This window comes from Salvia hispanica, chromosome 5 (assembly GCF_029641045.1).
Source record: "Salvia hispanica isolate PSC_SH4W2 chromosome 5, Shi_PSC_v1, whole genome shotgun sequence".
Taxonomy (NCBI): Eukaryota; Viridiplantae; Streptophyta; class Magnoliopsida; order Lamiales; family Lamiaceae; genus Salvia; species Salvia hispanica.
Genome location: NC_142696.1, coordinates 2,992,545 through 3,016,145, shown reverse-complemented (window position 1 = coordinate 3,016,145; position 23,601 = coordinate 2,992,545). Strand labels below are relative to the sequence as shown.

At 36.4% G+C, this 23,601-nt stretch overlaps 5 protein-coding genes and 1 pseudogene across 7 annotated transcripts; 4 read left to right on the top strand and 2 right to left on the bottom strand.

Moving 5' to 3' along the window:
* Window positions 1-732: 732 nt before the first annotated feature.
* NIT4 (nitrilase 4) lies at window positions 733-3,611 on the bottom strand. Its single transcript, XM_048085048.2, has 5 exons — window positions 3,277-3,611; window positions 2,335-2,514; window positions 1,968-2,261; window positions 1,603-1,884; window positions 733-1,086 (listed from the first exon to the last, which is right to left on the bottom strand). The coding sequence occupies exons 1-5, from the start codon at window positions 3,521-3,523 to the stop codon at window positions 929-931; spliced, it is 1,161 nt and encodes a 386-aa protein (XP_047941005.1). The 5' UTR covers window positions 3,524-3,611; the 3' UTR covers window positions 733-928.
* Window positions 3,612-4,533: 922 nt separating this feature from the next.
* Window positions 4,534-7,050, top strand: NAC089 (NAC domain containing protein 89). Of its 2 annotated transcripts, XM_089059729.1 has the most exons (5): window positions 4,538-4,625; window positions 4,716-4,937; window positions 5,821-6,074; window positions 6,152-6,415; window positions 6,503-7,050. In XM_089059729.1, the coding sequence occupies exons 2-5, from the start codon at window positions 4,766-4,768 to the stop codon at window positions 6,830-6,832; spliced, it is 1,020 nt and encodes a 339-aa protein (XP_088915855.1). In that variant the 5' UTR covers window positions 4,538-4,625; window positions 4,716-4,765; the 3' UTR covers window positions 6,833-7,050. The 2 variants fall into 2 exon arrangements, with proteins under 2 accessions (XP_047944220.1, XP_088915855.1); XM_048088263.2 differs by having other exon boundaries at window positions 4,534-4,937.
* Window positions 7,051-7,927: 877 nt separating this feature from the next.
* LOC125190858 (peptidyl-prolyl cis-trans isomerase G) lies at window positions 7,928-9,793 on the top strand. 2 transcript variants are annotated; one of them, XM_048088266.2, is made up of 3 exons: window positions 7,928-8,202; window positions 8,632-8,801; window positions 9,404-9,793. In XM_048088266.2, the coding sequence occupies exons 2-3, from the start codon at window positions 8,637-8,639 to the stop codon at window positions 9,521-9,523; spliced, it is 285 nt and encodes a 94-aa protein (XP_047944223.1). In that variant the 5' UTR covers window positions 7,928-8,202; window positions 8,632-8,636; the 3' UTR covers window positions 9,524-9,793. The 2 variants fall into 2 exon arrangements, with proteins under 2 accessions (XP_047944223.1, XP_047944222.1); XM_048088265.2 differs by having other exon boundaries at window positions 7,929-8,202; window positions 8,628-8,801.
* Window positions 9,794-13,090: 3,297 nt separating this feature from the next.
* On the top strand, window positions 13,091-13,735 carry LOC125190874 (protein GL2-INTERACTING REPRESSOR 1). The gene has a single exon (XM_048088289.2). The coding sequence runs from the start codon at window positions 13,201-13,203 to the stop codon at window positions 13,522-13,524; it is 324 nt and encodes a 107-aa protein (XP_047944246.1). The 5' UTR covers window positions 13,091-13,200; the 3' UTR covers window positions 13,525-13,735.
* A 573-nt stretch (window positions 13,736-14,308) lies between these two features.
* LOC125190697 (V-type proton ATPase subunit E-like) lies at window positions 14,309-16,944 on the bottom strand. The gene is made up of 6 exons (XM_048088066.2): window positions 16,721-16,944; window positions 16,543-16,643; window positions 16,111-16,267; window positions 15,458-15,651; window positions 15,203-15,302; window positions 14,309-14,734 (listed from the first exon to the last, which is right to left on the bottom strand). The coding sequence occupies exons 1-6, from the start codon at window positions 16,820-16,822 to the stop codon at window positions 14,699-14,701; spliced, it is 690 nt and encodes a 229-aa protein (XP_047944023.1). The 5' UTR covers window positions 16,823-16,944; the 3' UTR covers window positions 14,309-14,698.
* A 1,983-nt stretch (window positions 16,945-18,927) lies between these two features.
* LOC125186140 (putative CCR4-associated factor 1 homolog 11 pseudogene) lies at window positions 18,928-19,985 on the top strand (annotated as a pseudogene).
* Window positions 19,986-23,601: the final 3,616 nt, after the last annotated feature.

Here is a 23,601-nt window from a genome sequence, read left to right as displayed (position 1 = left end):
ATATGACAATATTAAAAAAATGGCAAATTAAGTGTCAAGTTTCATATATTATTGAATGTTAGATAGTATTAAACGTAGAGAAATACTCCTATCATATGATTGAAACGTAATTAAAAAAAACTAACTCAAAGTGGTCCTCTTTACTTTTCAAATTATTACTCCACATTATTAAAGTTTGGTTTATGGACTTATTATGACTAATCTTATATTATGAACAGAACAAGTACAGTGCAAGCCTATAAAATATTATTTACAACCTTAGATTAGTACAAAACACATTTATCTTAAATTGTTTACATTTTAATAATTTAATTATGCTACTTTTTTCCATAGATATTTACATAAGGTGAGTAGTAGTACTTTTTATTATATGTACTATTCAACACAAATCTATTTGCTATGTGCAATCACTTGGTCAAAAAGGCAAAAATCTATCTTCATTATTTTTTCCAAACACTGGTAACTTTTTCTATGTCACAAACACCTTTTTAGTTTCAAATAATTCCTCATTTGTACTTACTACTTGATTCCTTTCACTTTCCTAATTCCTCTTTTGACATAATTGACAATATGATAAGACAGCCTCTTAATTATCAACTCCTTTCATAGATATGTTATGCTTGGAGCCCTAAAACAACAAAATTCATTATTCACAAATTCTCCATCATTCATTGCTCTTAAACTCATTCCTACATATTTAGATATCTCCAAACATAAACCAACATTACACTCTGGCATGCCAACTAGGTTCTTTGAACCCCATTCAATGTGTGAGAGAGTCTACATTGTAAGAATTGAGACAAGAATGTTGGCCAAATCTATGGAAATATACAATAATGGAGAGAATTATTTGGGAGAGTGACCATTGACTCGACCTAGAAGGCGTTGGTGAATGAACCTGCGGACGCCTCAGTGATGGGGACGAGTACTAGGGAAGGTCGGGTCGCCTGTGGGGGTTTTCGGATGCTGAGGCGAAGGAGACGGGGGCCATGGGGTGGTCCTTCACGACCAGGCTGAGGATTTCAGGGCGGGCGTAGTGCCCGACCACATCAAAGTCGAACTTTGCCCGGGCCACCTCACCAAGATCTGTGAATTATGGAATAAGACAGCCATCACAATATAACAAAGTAATGACAAAGCTAGCAACAATCCATATTGGCATTACAACCATATCGAACCTCAACAACCGGAGAAAACAATATGAACATGGAAACGAAGGGGGACGAGCAGTGGCCAAATTATACGTACGTTGAGGAACATTTAACGGATATAAGAGTTAAGATAAAACTTTCATGTCAAACATTTTTGCTGCAAGAATGATGAAAATATAGTTTGACAGTTATGTACTCCCTTCGTCCACGAATAGGAGTCATGCTTTTTTTTTTACTGCCATGGGTTTTTTAAAAATGTGAGTTGAAAGTTAAAAAATTGTGAGTCCCACTTTTTTTAGTTACTACCATTTATAGTAAAAGTGAAATGAAGACGTTTGGGCTGCAAGAATGGTGAAAGGACTATTTACAACTTGATAACACATGAGACGAACACGGAATGCCATTGATACGACCCTTCACGACTAACTACGAAGAAAGGGAAGCAATGTACCTAAATCCGCGGATATGAGTGCTTCCCCATCATAGTTCGGCCCTGCCAGCACAGCGCCCGAAGGAGAGATTATGACACTTCCGCCAGCACAGACAACAGATTCCGGAATGAGATCTTCCTCTGTACCGGAGAAAACATAATCGGGCGGAGGCGGATAATCCTTTCTTCTGCAGAACTGGTTGGCAGAGAGCACGAAGCACCCTCCTTCGAGGGCAATGTGGGTCATCGAAGCTTGCCATACGTCTCTTGAATCAGCCGTAGGAGCACAATATATTTCAACACCTGCAAACACAGAGCAAAAGTATTAGAAACGAACAACACGTAGGATTGGCATACATCATAAGAAATTAGAGTGAAAAAACAACCTTTAGCATACATAGCTGTCCTTAAAAGTGGCATTCTGTTTTCCCAACAAATTGCAGCCCCGATTTTCCCAACAGGTGTGTCGAAGACAGGGATGGTCGAGCCATCCCCAAAACCCCAGATTATGCGCTCGAGAGCAGTAGGCATGACCTTCCTATGCTTTCCGAGGAAATGGCCTTGAGGGTCGAAAAAAAGAACAGTGCAGTATAAGGTGTATCCATCTCTCTCGATAACCCCCATCACCAAATGAACCTTATATTTCGCAGCCATCGCAGCCAAACGCTCGACTTCAGGACCTGAAACAGAACGAGCATATCATACGGGATAACATACGAAAGCTCAAAACATTCTCTGTAATGTCTTACTCACCAGGAACATCGATAGCAGCAGCGTGATACTTGCGAAACTCCTCCTTGCCCTTGGCTGTACGGTTGCCAATCGAAACACCAAAAGTTGATCCACGTGGATAGCCACCGATGAATGCTTCAGGAAACACAACTAGCTGAGAGCCATACGAGGCTGCCTCGGCCAGCAGCCTTTCAGCCTTATCTGGAGGAACAACAACGGTCACTCACAAAGCAGTTTTCGAACAAATTCTTAATTCTTTTGACAGAGTTAGATAAAGAAAGAAGCACACAATGGCCTCAAAAAGTGACATCTATCATAGTAAACACCAAACCATATTAGAACAACCAAAATTAGTGCATAAAACCATAGCAATTGCTTCACATTCTTATTCATGTAATAACCTTTCCCCCATCAAGATTTCATCTACACCCAAAGTAGCATAATGCAAATGTTTGCAAATCAAATATTTCACCTTTTAATCATAACGATGCAAATTTACAAGAAAACCCTTGAAAATATGAAATCACATGTTCCCTTAATTCAACACTGATCAATCAAAATCAAGAACCCAACTCCCACTTTCACATTCAACATTAATTCCAGAACAATCTAGAAACACAATTCATAGAGCCAAAATCCAGTATAGTTCATTTCTTCTCTAAAAAATTGAATCTTTGGCAAAAAAAAATGTAATCTTTTGGCAAGAATCCGATTCCAATAACCAAACTCGAAGACGAATGCAAGCAATCATAACCAAGAAAGTAACTCCCACTTTCACCATTCAACATTAATTCCAGAACAATCTAGAAACACAATCCATAGAGCCAAAATCCAGTATAATTCATTTCTTCTCTAAAAAATTGAATCTTTGGTAAAAAAAATTGAATCTTTGGCAAGAATTCGAATCCAATCACCAAATTCGAAGACGAATGCAAGCAATCAAGAGACAAATCGGGAGCAAACCAAGGGTGGCGGGGGTGTCGTAGAAGACGGTGGCGGCCTGAACGACGGTGGCGCGGACGGTGGGGGCGGAGGCGTCGGCTCCCATGTCCACCTCGGCAAACAAAGGGGGCTCGGTGACGGCGGGATTGGGAACTAGAGCCATGTCTCTGAGCTTCTCAGCTACTGCTGTGGCTTCCTCTACAGTTGGATTACTGTTCACGATTTCACTGTTCGGAGCAATCGATGATGACGTGGACACTGAGCTCATGTGAGTGAAAGTTGAATGGAGGTGACTCTGTAAGAAAATTTCGATTATTGATTTATTAATTTTTTTCTCTTTTTTTGAGTCGAGATTTTTCTAGAAATGGGTGGATCATGAATAAATTAATTATAAATATAAATGGTAAAGAACAAAGGATTGGAATTGGATATTGGTGGTACAAATTTAATGAGACTTATTTGGTTTGGGCCGGGTCGGTCTTGGCCCACTTTACTTTGCGATTCGACAGTGAAAAAGCCCAAAGCATAAACGACTCTAGATTAGCAACCTCAACTCAAATAAGAAAACCATTTTATATTTTTATATTATTAGTAGTAGTATTTTCAATGAAAAAAATAATTATTCTATTTCAGTTATTCTTTGTTTAAAGTTTTATCTGATCGTGAAATTATAATTGTGTCGTGACATCCAGTGAGTAATGCCAATCAAAGGACAGATCCAAATCAACTAATTCCAAAATTTGTTTTCAAAACAGTGGATTATTTTGGTATTTTATCTTGTGTGAATAATTGCACAACATTAAAAAAAGATAGTAAAAAGCCATGTTTTTAATATCTCAAATTCAAAATTTAGATATATAATAAACCCTTTGCCATGATTTTCTTGGACCATAAGAGTTCATAAGTTTTTTTCTTTTACATTTTGCAAAACTTATTTAAAAAATTATTGAATTAGATAATGTTACTCCTACAATTTAATTAAGTGAAAATAAATAAAATCATGTTTAATTTTTATAAAAAAGCGTGTTTTTTTATATCCCTCGTTATTAAACGAAAATAGCAAAAACATGCCAATTTAAAAAACTAAATTTCCCAATTCACAAATCACAATATTCGAGTAGAACGTGAGGAATTCAAGAATTTCGGCGCATAGATATGCGTAAACCCCTGACACGTGTCATCCGACGTGGCGATCGAAATCGCATGCGAAGCGCCCACGTGGTATCTCCCCACTCCTCACGTGATCTTCACGCTCACTCTCTCTTCGCTCTGCAACAAACGCAGAGCACAAGAAAAATGAAAGAAAGAAACTTGTTTGTGTGCATCACTTCAGCATCGAATTCATTCATTTCTTCACCCAATCAATCCAGGCATATTCCAATCCCCTTCCTCTCAACTTCTCCCAATCCAAAATTCTACTCGATTTGATTCGGATTTAATAATTATAATAATAATGATAGAAAACGAGTGTGAAATCAAGGAGGAGAGATCATCGGCGAGCAACATTCCGATGGAAATCTCGATAGCGGAGGCTTCGTCGATGTTTCCCGGTTTCCGATTCTCGCCGACCGACGAGGAGTTGATTCAGTATTATCTGAAGAAGAAGCTCCAAGGCTCCCCCGATGGCGTCGACGTCATTCCCGAAGTCGATATATGCAGACATGAACCTTGGGATTTACCAGGTTACCTTCATTTCAATTTCTTCGTGTTTAGATATACACGTGTGAGTTGTCTCGTTGTCATTCAACTTTTGAATTGTGGAGTATGACATTAATTTATGTACTAGTAAGTTGCATTTTCTGTCGCCAATTGATTTTGGAATGGAATTAGTAGTGCCTTGAAATTGTTAGTACCAATTGATTTTAGAATGGAACTGGCTAGCATCGTGCCTTATAAACTATAAGTAACAATTGATCTAATAGGTTGTGCAACTAATGTCGCATCACGGGAATTTTCGAATTTTGTTTCATTAATGCACGTTTAGACACGTACTCCCTCCGTCCCCAAAGAATATGCACTTTAGGTTCGGCACGAGTTTTAATACAAAATTGGTAAAGTAAGAGGGAGATAAAGAGAAAAAGTAAATAAAATATTGTTAATGGAGAATGGGTCCCACCTCATCAGAGAAAAAGTAGTTCCAAAATTAGAAAGTGCATATTCATGTGAGACGGATTAAAAAGGAAAGAATGCATATTCTTATGGGACAGAGGGAGTAGTATCTAGCATTGGTGGAAATATGAGTAAGAATTCATTTTGTGACTAAGCTGAGTATGGTTGATCAAATTAGATTTGTGCATAAAGATGGTTATATTTTTGGTATTTAGAATGTGTTTATGCTATATAGATTGATGAAATGACATAAAAATGATGATATAGACATGTAGTAGTATTTGTTTGAGGGTATTTTGGTGGACTATATGAAGTATATGTGACATATTAATGTATCTACATTTATGTAATGTGAAAGTGAATGTGGAGTATGAATTAGGAATGTATGTTTATATGAGTAGCATTTGTGGTGGGATTGAGGATTTGATTGGAGTTGTCTGATTGAAATGAAAGCAGCTCAATCGGTGATACAGTCGGACAACGAATGGTTCTTCTTCTCGCCTCGCGGGAGGAAGTATCCGAATGGCTCTCAAAGTAAAAGGGCGACCGTGTCCGGTTACTGGAAGGCGACAGGGAAGGAGCGCAGCGTCAAGTCTGGTTCGACTCAGATTGGCACGAAGAGGACTCTCGTGTTCCACACGGGCCGAGCGCCAAAAGGGCAGAGGACAGAGTGGATAATGCACGAGTACACCACAAGTGAGAAATCCGAGGTGAGTAGTTTCGTTCTCCCTCTCGTTTGTCTGAAACTGAGAGAGTTGTAAATCGTATGAGTTTATGTTGGGCATAGGATGCTATGGTAGTGTGTCGCCTCCGGAGGAATAAGGAGTTCCATTTAAACGAAAATCAAGGGAGCGATGAAGGGGGGTCCACAGCGGTCGATAATAGTGCACCATCTTTATCTGGTGTCGATCAATCCCCCCTCGTTGATGGGGCCAAGACCGCAGGTAGTTGTTCCAAGGATTGTAGCAGCAGCCTCAACTCTCACTCGGTGGAGCAGCTCGACACGGGCTCTGAGTCGGAAGAGAAAGTAACGAACGAATCCTCTCACCCCGTAAGTAGCCTCAGAGTGGTTTGTATCAATGTATCATCCATCCTTCCTTCCATCCATGAAGTTTGCAAATTTCATGATCTCTTGTAGGTAGACGATTGCTACGTGGACATAATGAAAGACGACATAATCAAGCTCGATGAATCTTCGTTCAAGACGGCTCAAGATGCCCTGTCTGTCCTCCCTTCGCAAGGGACAGCGAACCGGCGCCTCAGGCTCAGGCGGCATAGAATGGGATCTCACGGGACAACGCATTTCGGGATATACGAGCTTGCAACGCAAACCCGCGAAGATCCAAGCCTAGGCGACAGATCATCGCGTACTAGAAGGATATCGCTTCCCTTCGTGTTTTTCGTGTTTGTTATGTTAATCTCTCTGTTGGTATTGCTCCTCGGGCGAGACTACATCCACGGATCGTAATGGTACGTGGTGATGATCGTATTCGCTTGGTATCTACTCGTGTGGCTGTCTTTGCCTGAATGTTTATAAAGTTGTTGAAGAATTTGTGATCCAAGTTTTGAAATGTAAAAAAGTGAGATCATATATGATGTGTGTAGTTTGTATCAGTATGATGGGGTGAATTGTATAGTTTTATGTTAATGAATAGTATTGGTTTATTGCTCGATTAGTTTGCTTTACACTTCTCATCTATTCCATATTCTTTGTATTATTTACTCTTCGCCAGTCTCGTATTTTATTTATTAACTCATGATCGTAATCGCTCAACATCATGGTCAAATCATGGTCAACGATGACAAAATTATAATAAAAAATAGAGTAAAAGCCAAATGTGGTCTCTAACATATGGTCGTTTTATTAATTTGGTCATTAATATTGTCTTTTTTATTATTTGGTACCTCACAAATAAACTCGGACCCTAATCGGTCCTCACTTAACAGAACCGTTAAAAAATAGACGATGACCGCAATTTGACTATATTAAATTACTAATGATAATTAATTATATCTAATTATAATTCTTTTTCTATTAACAAAATTGGAAAAAAGATAGTATCAGTTGCAAAATGAAATGAATAATTTGTAATTTAATAGGAATTAAAAATTATAATTAGGTATAATTAATTACCATTAGTAATTTAATATAGTCAAATTGCGGTCATCGTCTATTTTTTGACGGGTCTGTTAAGTGAGGACCGATTCGGGTCCGAGTTTATTTATGAGGGACCAAATAATTAAAAAGATAATGTTAAGGATCAAGTTGATAAAACGGTCATATGTTAGGGACCACATTTGACCTTTACTCCCAAAAATAATATTTAGAGACAATTAATTACAAATGCATCCTAAAGTTTGTCCTAATTACACTGAAATGGATTTAAATGTCTTTAAATTTTCATATATAGACAAAATTTTATTTATTCAATAAATTGGGCAGACTTGGAATTTCTTTGGTAATGAAATTAAATGTCCCTAAATTTTCAAATATAGACAAAATTTTATTTATTCCATAAATTAGTCGATAAATTTTCCCAATTCAAAATCTAACACGAAATTCAACCATAAACGTAAAAGGGGTAATTAACAATTATTGGTGGAGAGACAGATCAGTCATCTCTCTCTCTAAATCTTCTTCCATTACTGTTAATATCGTGATCACACTTCAGTAATCAGTAGTATTCTTGATCACTTGCTTCCCTTTTGAGTTTTCTCACCACAAAGCCCTAGAGCCACAAATTGGGGTGCAGCTCAATTTTCTTGAAGCGAGCTTTGTGATTCTCCGATTCGAGCTCTTACTTGGATGCTATTTATGTCAAAATTGAGCCCTGATCTGTAAGTTCTTTGCTTCTATGATTTCGATACACGCATTTTGATGCATTTTTCTTCAGTATGGAAGTATTCTATTTCCAACCATGGTGTTAATTTCTGGTTGATTTTGCACATTTTAGGTTTTTATTTAAGTTGGAGGATTTTGCAGAATTGGGGATTTATGATTTGCTGATGGTTTTAGGTTATTTGATGCTCAATTTAGTTGGTTAAGTGGTGAATTAGGGATAAAAGTGTTATAATTAGCTATTTTGAGGCTCTGTTTAGGCAATTGGGGAGTGACAGGAAATGTGCTAATTAAATAAGTTGGATGATATTTGTTTTGAATATTGAAGCTATGTTTATATACATTTCGATATTCAAAGATTGAATTTTTGTTAGCTTGTAGCCGTTTTGATTGTTGATGGGTGTTTTTTCATGTTTTTTGCTAGATAGGAAATATGTCGAGGCCAGTGCTGCTTGTTTGCGTGTTGATTATATTGATTGTCACGTCTCAATTCGAGTGGAGGCAACAGCTAGTGAGTGATGTCGATGCAATTGCAACCCCGAGGGAATCTCAGAAGCAGCAGAGGATACAGCAACGAGAAGAAAATATCAAAGAGAAGGTAATCGTCGTCTTTTGCTAACAACCATCCTAACCAATCATGTTGATATCCTTGTTCTGATGGGAGATCCATTCATACGTAGCGCTTGTTGTCTTACATGTTAAAATACATCGACCACTTTCTATTGGAATGTTTTTGAGACATTGTTCAATGTAGAATTATAGATTGTTCATTGCTCCAAGAAGAAATCTTCTTGGTAGCTTGACTGGAGATGTGCCTATCGATGCATATTGTCCTCATTTTTTACTCGTGCTGATGTTTTTGTGTTCTGTTGCTGTAAACGAGCTTTAATAGTACACGCTGTGATTTGTTGCTGAAGATTTGAAAATGGAATATTAGTAAGATTTGGCACGAATTTGTGACTTCTGATGTGAAAAGAAACCCAATGGTATCATAGAATTCAAGAACTGACTTTCAAAGAGTAGTTTTCGAGATAGCTACTTATGCTGATGTTTATGTTCTGTTGGCCACCTTGTAGTCGGGTTGCATGTTCAAAGCTTGGTTTTGCAGTTCTTTTACTGTATGACTTAGTGAGGTATCATCGAACTATGAAATGTAGGCACTAACGTGTATATTTGAGCTGTATTCATCGACTTGTGCAGATTATTCTGTCCCAAGAGAAGAACATCCAAAGTCTGAATGATCTCGTTCGTAGTCTTAAGGAGCAGCTGAGACAGTGTCGTGGCAATAATGCAACTTCTAGCAGGGCTTTCAGCTCGTAGATAACGATGTTTTTAGCTTCAGAGACAGCAAATTTCATGGAAGATCAGCTGCTGCAAGCCTGAATTGTGTTGTTGCTCATCCATCTGTGGTGATGATATTCCCACCATTCTTCTTTAGTCATACTTTTATTTTTTAAAATAATTTTCTGTAAAGCCTAATTACTTATACTACAGTACCTCTTTAATTCTATAGTTCTGTAAGTATATAACTACATAGACTCCTACACATAAGCACCAGATGATTTTATCTATTTTTACTATTTTTTTTAATCATAGGATATTTGAATTTTCTTTGCAAGAACTTGAGTAGGACACTGTCATAGTCATAGCCATGTTTTAATTATGGGATTCATCAGAATGTAGTACTATAGGCTACGTATGAATGGAATAAAAATTGAATACTATCATTATTTTGAAGAATTTGAGATTTAAATTTTTTTTTTTTTGTCTTATACTACATATTAATAACAACAATCTATAGCATTTAACAATAATAAGGATGCATTTTAAAACTATGTCAAAATACACATTTGTGTAGTCGAAAGTAATCTATTTATAAAAAGCAAAATGAGTCAATATTTCAAAGTTTTTTAGGATAGTGTCAACTCAAGCAAGTAAGAATGTTTTTGTATTCTTAAGATGGGAATGTTTTTGTATTCTTAAGATGGTTCTCATATTTTACAAGATCCAAAAGCTTCAAATTCATATACTAAGTACTATAGTATTTTACTATTTTTCATAATTTTGAAATTTGTAATGTACTACTAGTACAAGTCTCATTTTGACTGCTGATCTGGCCATGTTTGATTTTAAATTTTGGATCAAGGACATAGGTCCATATGAGAGACAAATTTAATGATAAATTGTAATGATGATTTTATTTTGGATAAGTAAGGACCATATGTACATACAAAAGAATATAAAGAGCCAGTACTTTTTTCTCTTTTCTTTTTCTTTATAAATCTTCATCTTTAACTTTCGAAGTTACTAATAGTAATAAATTGGACATCAATTTCTATTAATAATATTTTAATTGTTTTTTAAATTTTATTAATAATGGATATTGGTAGAATATACAATAATCATACCCTTAACACTAATGAACTGAGTTTGGCGAGTAGACCCGCTACTTCTTCGCTCAATCGTTCTTTAAAAATAGTTATACTATGCATACAAAGGCCAAATGTGGTCCCTAACATATGACCGTTTTATCAATTTGGTCCTTAACATGATCATTTTGATTATTTGGTCCCTCACAAATAAATTCGGACCCAAATCGGTCCTCAGTTAACAGAACCGTCAAAAAATAGACGGTGATTGTAATTTGACTATATTAAATTACTAATGGTAATTAATTATACCTAATTATAATTCTTAATTCCTATTAAATTACAAATTATTCATTTCATTTTGCAACTGATACTATCTTTTTTCCAATTTTGCTAATAGGAAAAGAATTATAATCAGATATAATTAATTACCAGTAATTTAATATAGTCAAATTGCAATCACCGTCTATTTTTTGACGGTTCTGTTAAGTGAGGACCGATTCGGGTCCCAGTTTATTTGTAAGGGACCAAATAATAAAAAATATAATGTTAAGGACCAAATTGATAAAACGACCATATGTTAGGGACCACATTTGGCTTTTACTCTAAAAAAATGTCAAAAATGTTTTACCATTATGGCTTATTGTTAAAAAAAATTAAAGTTTCATTCGTGTTTCAATTTAAACATTCGGTGTTTACTTTTAAATGTTTCATTCGTGTTACAAAATATTTCAACATTTTTTTTATATTTATTACAAATAATTTTATTACTATTATTTTATATTGCTATAAATATTTCTCTCTTTATTTCTCACTCCCTGTATTTCATATCTAATGTATATCTCAATGAGTGAAGATATATAAATATAGATAATCCGTTCACGTGTATGTATTTAATATTCAAGATATAATTTTTTTAAGAATCAGCAAAACCCCACCTCGGATTTTCAGAGATCTTTTGTTTATGAGAGAGCAAATGTTTGCTTTTTTTCACTCAGGAAATGTCAACACTAATCACTTTCACTTTGTCTAATCTTGCTATGTTCTGCATCATAAATTGCTAAATACCAATCTTTTACAGTTCTTGTTCTTAGTAATACAACAATTTTGTCAAAATTCATTTTCTGACACATGCTTATTTGATGCATCCATGATTGAAAATTGCTTAATTTGGAATGTAATTCTAGATGCAGACAACATTTGCCCTTTTTTGTATAAGCTGATTCTAACATAACCATGAAACAAAGATCTAAGGACAAAGATTTGATTTGGGAGAGTGAATTTTATCCATCTCTGGTAGATGAAAAGAATTTATGGCTTCTCATGTCTCAGTTTCCAATTTCTGGCCTTAAATATGGTGGTTGATTGGTTGGTCCCCTTTTCACCTCTGTGTTTCTTGAAATCTTGATGAATTTTGTCATTTCCAGACATGTCCTGTCCTCACCAATGACCTCCTTTGTGCTACTGTTAATATGTCCAGCTTGTAATGACCGCGGCTGGAGACTGTCGTTGCGCCTCAGGCCGACACTGTTAGACGCCATGTTGAGGTATCTGCAAGGAAAAAAGCATCCATTTTTACTGCTTTTATCTCAGCATTGATGTCTGTTTCATGTGAAAAAACACTGTGGTCCTAAAACTCTGTGTGTAACATAAAGAAAACCTGCAGTTTGTGGATGGAATATTAGTTAGTTCTTCCAACTTGGACACTTGAGAGAGAGAGAGAGAGATTGGTGTAATTTAGAGCCATAAATAAGGTTAGTTGAAGTGAGACCCCTCCATTTTTGATGAAGCTCATCAATGACCAAGTAAATGCTGTAAAAATAACCAACTCACTTCTGCTGCAGAATAAAAATAGTTGGAAAATTGTAGCTTTTCCAACACACACATCTAACTTCTGCATAGATATTTAAGTCCATTTCTTTACTATAAATGTGTGTGTGTGGGTGTAGATTTTGGGGGGGGACGTGTGCATTGTACGCTACGTGTAATAAAAACCGTTTATTGCCTGAGAAAGACATCCCAACACCTGATGTTTTTGCTCACCAGTGGGGGCTCCATCTACAGGCATTTATTTGAGGTTGTTACGTTATGCCTGCGTTATAGGTAGGCTCGTTGTCGAGCACCGGACCTAATCAAACGGGACGGGTAGGGTTAATAGTAGTACTTAAGAGAGATTTATGTACATGTAACCTACACAACATAGTGTAGGTGTAATATGCATTTTCTGATGGCAGTTAGCTCTTTTTTAATGCCAATTTAATTGCTTCTTTAAATAGTAGTATGTGTTAAGTGTTAACCAACAATTGCAGCCTTGAATTAATGTAGCCTATTACACACATTGTGGTTGCAAATATTTACTCTAATTTTCAATCTGCCAGCAAACTTCTTGTGATCTTTTCACCTACAATATTTTCTTGTTTAGCCTTAGGATTTTAATCCCTCTTTATTACACTCCACTTCTGTTGGTGATTAGTTATTATTGTAATAAAAGAAACCCCACCAATTTGTTTCTCCAAAGATTCTCTTCTTGTTCTATATATAGCCTCAAACCATCCTTGTAAGTCACATCACAAATTCAATCTCTCTTCTATTAGTACAAGTTGTTGTCCTGTTTCATTGGTAGCAAGAATGAACTACAGGGACTCAAGCCCGAAGCTCGAGCTCAAGCTCAACCTGTCCCCGCCCCGTAGGCAGGTGGGGTCCCCCCGCGAGTCGGTCTCGTCGGCGGACGTCTCCCCGCGAAGCTCGTGTGTCTCCCGGGAGACGAGCCCGGCTGGGGCCTCGCGCTGCTCGAGCAGCCCCGAGAGCAGCAGCAGCATGATGCTCGTGGGGTGCCCGCGCTGCTTGATGTACGTGATGCTGCTCGAAGATGATCCGAAATGCCCCAAGTGCAAGAGCACTGTTTTGCTTGACTTCATGCATGAAGAGAAGGCCAGAGAGTTCAAGAAGTGAGCTGCATATTAGCTACATGAATGGATTTAATTTCCTGTTTTTTTGTTTTTTGGTTCAATTTCTATGTTTTTGGTTGAGTGATTTGTAGCTTTTTTAATGGAAATCTGAAGAAACAATTCCTCAAGAAGTGTTGAATGTGAGGTGGTGTAGTTGCAACTTGCAACGAACATTTTAGGCTATAATTTTGAGGCATAAATAGTATTTATGTGCAGTTGATGTTCTCACATGCTTCTTGGAAGCCAGCATTATATCCCATTAAATAAATTATTAAATGAAGTGGTTAAATTATAATCAATATTTTTAATTTTTATCAACCGTTGGAGATTATAATTAGCAAATTAAAGACCAAAAAAAGTAGATTTGATCAGCTGAGGAGATTAACGTAGCATCAATATTTTCAATATTTAATAAATAACAATACATTTCGCAGTTATTCCAAGATATTTATTTGCAATATTTAATAAAGAACAATAAATTCGCAGTATATGCAAAATTTATACACATATCACGTATACTCCATATAGCACAAATCTTTTACTAGGAGTACTATTTTAGAAAAGAAAATATATCAAGATCTAAAATTCTACTTATAGGTTCAACTCATCTACAACATTTAATGACCTATTGATACTTTCACTCCATTAAAATAAATACTACCACTACTACTAATAAATACCATTGTCCTTTACAGTGCACTATTTGAAAATTGGATATGATGAGTGTAATTATGCAAAATAAATTTAAGATTCCTTTATTAGTAGTATTACTTAGAAAACATGATCACTAATGTAAGACAATGTTTGATAAACACAAACTTAGTAGTAGTACCAAATACATGTGCCCAAATACTTACTACAATAGTAGGAATTTTTTCAAGATGATCTATGTCATCTGTTTATTAAAACCAGGAACAAAAACTAGGTCCAAGCAGCTTACAAAAATAACAGAATCGAGAAATAAATAGCAGCGTCGAGCTAGACTTCTATGCGTACATAAACTTAAGGAAAACACTGAACGGACAGGTACACACGGAATGTGGATAAGGTGCACCTCGCGATGCAATCAAGAATGTGACGAAGAATGAAACATATACAGCCACGAACAAGCCACTGGGTGATGAATTCTCTTGGATCGATGGCCAATCTAGTGTCATAGATGCACACGTTTTCAACCATCAAGCGGAAATCTGACCAAATAGACTCTTGCGGATCTGCAATCAGAAAAATTGCATTAAGCCAAGAACATAGTGAGTATCCTAACAGTTGGAAAAAGCTTATTCAGGAGGACTAACAAGTAAAGGGGATTTTCTTAATTTTTTGTGTTTGCATTGTTTTCTATGGTATTCATATACTAATCACTTCTTTCTCAAACACTCAAATCTAGATTTAAATAAGATGTGTTTTCTGCACATTATTCGGCAGCAGGGTTGGCCTTTATTTAAACAAGCACTCTGATATTGATTCCAGGAAATGATCTTGAAGATAATTAGATACCAGTATTAGCATCTCCCTCTTAACTAATTGACATGGGATTAATAGAAAACGATAAGAACATTGCAGAATAAATAAAAGAAAAGGCAATATGATTCATAGTTCACATCTGTCAGCTCCATATAGTTGGTTTCATAATGAGCAGAAACAGAGTAAAGTAAAAACAGAGAGCTTAGATTGGGAGGTACCTCTGGCAACTTTTTGCGGAATACAACATCCAGTCTGGCATCGAGAGTGTTCTCAAAAACAATTTTCCCGTCCCTAGAAGCCAGCACCACACCTCCGGAACTGAAAATAATTGTCATGGTGTTTTCACTTGTCAGCAGTGTCAAAATTCCAGTTCAGTTAAAAAAAAAATTGTCTGCTCAGTCAACTCTAACATTAGCTCATTTTTTTTATATTCCACGAATGAAAGGGAACTAGTATTTAGCAGGTTATATTACCAGTAGCGATCGTGCTCATTCTTCTTAGAAGGAGCTGGTGGAAGATAGATTTTGTCAACAACAATCTCAGGCTGATGAACTTGTGCTTTCTCTGCATATTCTTCCTTTGCTGAATCCAAGACAGACTCTACCAATTGCACGTCTTCTTTACGGCAGCGCAGCAACACAGATGGCTCTTTCAGCCTCAACAAACTCTGCAATGGGGATAAATATAAATTTTGAACAATAGTAGTGAACTTTTATATGACACTTTTATGGCTAAAGAGATTCAATGATAGAGAATATATGAAGTAAACAAGGAGAATATCTCAATATGATTTTACACTGACATACATTATGCAATATGAAAACTGAGTTTGACAAAAAAGACAGAAAGTTCAAATGGCCGTGGAATCATAATCTCTGTACTGGTAATGCTCCCCATGGATGTATATACCGTTGTGAAGGTGCTTCATGTACAAAGGTTTGAAAAATTACTTCCATAAGGTACAATACTAAACGAGAAATCAATTCTAGGGTGGACAGCCAAATAACTAGTAGCCTTTCGATACAAATATATGTAGTTTACAAAGAATTAATGTATGCAGAAGATACAGAACTATAAGACACAAATGATAGGTTATAATACAAGACCAAGATTCAGCTTCCCGAACCTGAACAATGAGATTCTTCAGGAGATTTTTATAGTTATTCTGACTACTGCCAACACTCAGAAGTTCCTTCGATGCGTTTTCCTTCATGGAATTGACCAAATCATCCTGAGCTTGGAGAACCTTGATTCGAGAAGCATTCAGTTGCATCGAGTACTCACTACACCAGCCAAGATATAAAAAATTCAATCAGAATTAAACCAGTATCCTCAAATCATCTCCTAATGACAATGAGCATCAATCAAAACATTTTAAAAAGATGCAGATTTCCAATGAAGATCTCGTAATACAATCGGAGAGCAACACATTAAAATCAGAGTCATCTGAAAATCAAATTAACTTAAAATTCCGCATAAATTTCAGTTTACGAACAAACACGCAGCAAAAACCAACCAAATGCCGGCGAAAAAGTTAAAACGAAACTACGAATCATACATCTTTTTGCGCACTTCAACTTGTTTTTCCTTGCGCTCGTACTCCTGCCTGATCTTCTTCTTCTCAGCCTCCACCAATTGCAGCTTCTCTATATTGAATTCCTGCAACAAAAGCACGATCCATCAATTCAACAAAAATCCTCGCAAAAAAAACCTAAATCGGAATGCGCACGCCGTACTTCTTCGGCGGAGACGGAGATCTCGTTGGCCTTCTCCTCCGCCTCCTGGCGGATGAATCGGACCATCTGCTGGATCTGCTTGGAGACATCGGAGTCGTTCATCTTCGGATTCGGATCGAGCTGCGATGAATCAGGCAAACTGTCTTCTCGTTTCTGGAGAGGTCGTAATGGAAAGAGAGAGAAGATTCGCCTATGGTAGACGTCCACGAATCACGATCACACGAGGGGAAGAAAGAGAAAAGCGTGACTATCTTTTCCCTTTGATAAATCGTTAACACTTTTTGAAGTCGTGTTGTTTTGATGATCCATTTAGAGATCGAAGCCCATGGGCCTTGTTGCAATCCGTATATTAATCCACATCAAATTAAAGATAAATAAAACATCTAATTATATTTTTAAAAAAACTATTATTGGACCCCTTTAATTGCACTTTATTGTTGCATTTGTTTTATCAGAGTAGTCTAAAATAATGGCTAAATAATAGTAGTAGTATTTTGTTAGGAGTCAAGTCAAATTAAATCATAACAATTCATCATGATTGAGCTTTAGAAAATAATTGTAGTATTAATCACACATTTATAAACCCACTTCAACATAGTCAGCTGACTTGACTGATACAACAATTCACTTTAGAGAATTATATGTGTAATTTAAATTATAATGATTAATAACACTAGTTGACCTTTTATTTAGTCTAACTATGGTGGGTGTGGTTGACTAAAATAAAATAATAATAATAATAATAATAATAATAATAATAATAATAATAATAATAATAATAATAATAATAATAATAATTACGAATATAAACCCACGTCCACTAATTCAATACGTGCTTATTGATGATTCATAAGCAAGAGTTTTCCCATTCCAAAAAATCAATCTTGAAAATAACAATAACTTCTTTATCCAAGTTCCTAAAAGCACTATTTTAATTTTTTTCTTTTTCTGCAACTAGCAATAATATACTTTATCAAACATGTGCAACTTGATTGACAATTTGCCACATTAATCATATTTACAAGTCTTGTAATCAAAGACCACACACAACAACCATAAGCTAAAAAACAAAAGGAAGCATTAGAGTAGAAGTCAAGATCCAAGAATGTTCCATTTTCCAAAATTAATTTATACTTAAAACATAAAGTTAGTATAAATAGATAACAATTACTCCAAAACACATATACCAAAAGTGCACTTTAAAACGTAAAAGACATGGACAAGTATTTTAATTATGAAACATGAGAAATAATGAACCAATACCTTCTAATTAAATGAAAGGTCACATTCTTAAATTTATACGTTTTCTCATCATACTATTATTTTTATCATCATTTGCAGGTTCGTTGATCTACCTGACCTAATTAATTCGACAAAAAAATCAAATCTTCTTTCTATATCAATTTTGTATGAGTAATCATTACAGCCAATAATGAACAAATAGTTAACTGTCTGAATTTGAAATATTCATACAATATTGAAACTATTTGTAACTACAGCTAGATCGTTTTGTTACCAAACTAACTTGTTGAGAAAACTATGTAATATCATAACAAAAATATCACACAACCTAATTAGCACAATAGCACTACAGTACATTACAGCAGTAACAATTTCTGTGATGGAGTAACATGAAATTAATGTGATAAAGTCACAATTTTGACCAATATATGTACCACACCTTCTCCATAACTATTGTCTGCCATTTTGCTACGTACATTATTTGCATACTTTCTATATTATTATTCACAACACATCAATAACTTTTTAAAATTTTTAACGTTGCATTCTATTAGATTTTTAGAAGTATTCAATTACTCATATTAAAATTATCTCTACATTGAATTGATGGGAAATTCATGATATTAACACTGTCAGAAAATAAGGCCAAGATTATACCGAGATATTATATCCAATCAAGCATAGTCTTGTTTAATTCATGAAACCGAACAATAGTAAATCGAGAAAACGGCTTGACTTTGACTCTTCCTCTTCTGACAGCCGTCATTGAACACGGTCTTCCTCCCTTTTTTAACACATTATGTCGCACTAATTCAGTGCTTCTAATTTATCTGTTTCAGTCAAAAACAACCAAACGCGTTCAATTCAACCCTTTTAAACATGTTTTAGTAACAAACTCTTTTTTTATTTAATTTAATCTTAGTTGCATCCCATCAATCATTCATTATTCATCCCCCACTTTCCTCCCTTCTTCTTCTCTTCCTTCAATCTTCACAATATATATAAACAGCTAATCACTCTCACTCCTCACCCATCTCAAGCAATTCAAACTTATCCAAATTAAACTCACGAACTTTCCGATCTCCGACATGGTTTCCGACAACCTCAAAAACGGCGGCGGCAAACCTATAAAGATCCGAGAAGTGTGGGCCCACAACCTCGACTCCGAATTCGACCTCATCTCCGACCTCATCGACCAATTCCCCTTCATCTCCATGGACACCGAGTTCCCCGGCGTCATCTTCAAGCCGCCGCAACATTCCGGCCACCGCCGCCCCTCCCCGGCCGACCACTACAGGCTGCTGAAGTCCAACGTCGACGCGCTCAGCCTCATCCAGCTCGGCCTCACCCTCTCCGGCGCCGCCGGCGAGCTCCCCGGCGCCGGCGAGGAGCGCTTCATCTGGCAGTTCAACTTCTCCGACTTCGACGCGGCGCGTGACCCCCACGCGCCGGAGTCGGTGGAGCTGCTCCGGGCCCACGGGATCGACTTCGACCGGAACCGGGCGGAGGGGATCGACTCGGCCCGGTTCGCGGAGCGGCTGATGGGGTCCGGCCTGGTCTGCAGCGACGCGGTCAGCTGGGTCACGTTCCACAGCGCGTACGACTTCGGGTACCTGATGAAGGCCCTCACGGGCGGGCGCCCGCTCCCGGCCCGGCTAGGGGAGTTTGCGGCCGCGCTGAGGGCCTTCTTCGGGTGCAACGTGTACGATGTGAAGTACTTGATGCGGTTTTGTGAGAGCCTGTACGGCGGGTTGGACCGGGTGGCCCGGGCGCTGGATGTGGACCGGGTGGTCGGGAAGTGCCACCAGGCCGGGTCGGATAGCTTGCTGACGTGGCATGCGTTTCAGAGGATGAGGGATTTGTATTTTGTGGAGAGGGGGCATGAGAAGTATGCTGGGGTGCTCTATGGATTAGAAGTGTATTGAGTAGTGATTAGGAGGAATAATTAATTCCTGATTTAATTAGGTTGAAGGTGTAATTTGTTGATATTTAATCATTATCAATTTATTAATTTTTATGAAAACATGTCGGTCGCGCTTGCTATTTAAATTTAGGGCTTGTTTGGTCCTCCATATTTCCACTTAGAAGAATAAATGTGGTCATATTTAAATGTTGATGACCCACACAAAAGTTAATTGTATCGATTGGTGTAAAAAAATGAGTGGTAGAATTTGATGTGATGGGTGGGTTGACTACTATTATAGGCGTGATTGATCAATATTGTCCCTGTCATTTCACACAAATTTCACCGACTACTCAATCCTATAAGCCGTGCCAACACCAAGATGTCAAATTTCACCGACTACACAATTATCGATGCACTGTAGCGGGGTAGTTTTCAAATATCAAGTAGGAGGCCATAATTATATATGCCGAAAGTCGTGGCCAACAGTTCGGGACCTCGGTTATATCGAAGGCCATGCATAAAAAAGTGCGGAACACCGAACCATCATTATTCACTTGTATTCACACCAATTCTGCCCATTTAGCAAACACCGAACTATCCCTAACTTAAATTGATAAGGGCCCGTTTTGTAGAGGGGACACGGCTTGATTGGATAGTTTATCATATTATTTCCAGCTGTTTGGTTGCTTTTACACATAGTCCGAACGACCCAGGATTCAACCGCCTAATTTCACTGTTCGTATAGGAAAATAGGAAGTTTCTGTCCATGACAAATTTCAGGGTTTATACTCCTGCTTCGTAATATGCGCCTTCTCACTCATCCCAATTTCCTCTACCATCCTCGGAATCGCCCAAAAAATCAAATCGACACCTGAGAAGCGAATTATCTACGAGAGCATAAGGCGAAGGAGTTTGTGGAACAGCAGGGATCTTCAATCGAAGATTACCCAAGGTAATAACCCAATTTGTAGATTGATTAATTTCAATGTCGATTTTGGGTGATTTTTCGAGGTGGGGGAGAACGAAAGGAAATGTAGAACCGAATTAGGGCTCCCAGTTGTGTGTAATTTTGCGTACTAATTACTTTGCTAAATTGTTCACCTAGTATTTAGTTGTGTTTTTGCAGCAAAAACTCAAACTTTTTGCAGAAATTGTATTTGTAAAACTCAACCTCTTTGCAAAAACTCAAGCTTTTTGCAAAAATTGTTCCTGTAAAACTCAAGCTCTTTGCAAAAATTACGGTAAAAATTGTGCAGCCTGACTCAAGCTCTTTTCAGGAATGCGCGCTTGAAATAGCAGAGAATGGCGGGAGGAAATTTGGCTAAATTAAGAAGTAGGATTTCTAAAATGGGCAAAAGAGGTTTAACAACAAATTTTTGGGGGCAAAATTGACAAAAGAAAGTACAATATAAAGTGACGGGTTTGCTACCAAACCATGGATATGATAATTATTTAATTTATCAATGTTACAAAACATGGGACATGATTATATAGTATCTAGGCTAATATGCTTCCATAATCTCATTTTGAATCCAACCCAGCGAAATCCTAACCCCACTACAAAACGGACCCTAAGAGTAATGAACATGGAAGTTAGTTCGATTGTTACATGTGACAATAACAAACACTAATGTACTTAGGAGTTTTAACGTGAGTATTGCAGTGATCAAAGTTTCAGTGCTGAAGGATTATGGAAGGAGTAGAGTTGGTGGTTTTTTTTTTAGATTTAAGAAATTTCTTTGTCATTGTGTTACATAATTATGGGCCATGATAACAAGTATTGTGCTTGCTTGTTCGAAGGATATAGAATAACATAGACTATATATAGAGAGAGAGATGGAGGCTCTAAACATTAATCTTATGTAAAAACTATTAAGAAGTGATTTTTAATTAATGAAACAAAATACCAACTTAATTTTTTTTTAAACCTGGGGTTGCTAATCGTCTGTATATTTCAATATTCTCAGATTCCATTAAAACAAATTATTACATTTTAGAAAATATAAAAGGGCAAAATTCAAAATATCAAAAAAAAAATAAAAAATACTCCCTCCGTCTTAGATAAGCGACTCACGTTCCTTTTTGGGACGTTCCAAGATAAGTGAGTCATTTCCTTTTTTGGTATTCCCTCTCTTACTTTTTTTCTCTATTTTATTAACTCTCTTATTTTATTCACTTTCCACTTTACTAACAAAACCCAATTTCCTTAAATCCCGTGCCAAAAAGTTTGTGCTCACTTATCTTGGGACGAAGACAGTATGAAGTTTGGTCAAATTTTAACCATAATTTCAACAACTTTTTGTATTTATGAAAATTTGTCTAATATGACAAAAAATACTATGGCGAATCAAACAATGTTAAGTATTTGTAAATAAATCAACATATGAATTCTAATTAAATAGCACTAGGTTGACAGACGAGTATTCATCTAATTTCCTGGTTATGGAAAGAAAAAACAAATAAAAACAGACAAGCTTTCAAAGATAATCAAAACAGAAGTCGAAATTGTCATAAAAAATTATTGCTTCTTTTGGTTATACCAAAATCATGCAATTTTATCTACAGTTGTTTTTATCTAGACTTCAAATTTTATCCTAACACTACCAAAAAACACCAAAATAAACTATTCCTACTTACTTTCAGAAAAAACACCAAAATAAACTATTCCTACTTACTTTCTATACTCAATCTATATCACGACAATCAATCTTAAACCCAAAACAACTCCACATAAACTCCTTCATCCGTCTCGGCATCCTCGAACAAAGAGACGCGCTCCAGGATCTTCGCACCGGACGAGGAGTCCCAGTCCGTGCATACAACATTGCCACTCGTCTCAATAGAGGGTCTCCCGTGCTCGGATCGTACTTCCTAGTGCCCCTCAACATGTTCGATGATGCGATCTCGTGATCTCTCAATGATTCTCCAACTTCTTTGTCTTCGGAACTTCGGTTTCTAACCAACATATTGGATCTTACGAGTTTGAGGTCTCTCAGCGACGTGTATTTTGATTGTTGCGATTGTGCATCTTCGTCTTCGAAAATTTGATATCTCAAGTTGAACACCCTGCTCTCCATGACACTTGACCTAGAACTAGTCTGATCTAGGTCTAGTACCACGTTAGATAAAAAAATTTATGTTACCGTAGTAAGAATATGATTTAGGTGATGATATATATAATCGGATATATTATTACTACGATGTAAGAAAGTAGAGTTACGATTGGAGAAGGATTGGGAGTCGAGTCTTGTTTGGATAAGATGTACTTGTAAAATAATTTCTCGAGTTTTATTATTGTTTAATTAGTATGTAATAATACTCATATTCGAATCCCTATTTGCTTATATCTAATATAATTGAGAAATTTTATCCAAAAGATATAGGCAAAAAAATTGTTTATCTTAGATTTGATTAGATACGACAACTCACTATAGTTATCAAATTTTTTTGTAAATCTATGTTTTGGACTTTCATTTAATATTAAAATATTAATTGATTCATATATAATTATCACAATATTTATAACTATCTTATCTTTTTCGCATATAATATACGAATATTTGGTGTTCAATTGTTCATAAATAAATTTTTACCCTCTTGTTTCTGATAGTATAATTTTCATTCTCTAACAAACCACAATAACACATAAAATATAATCTAATACTAGTACATAATAAAACAAAATAATTTCCAGCTAAAAGATTTAAGGTATCAATAAACTCATTTGGTTTTT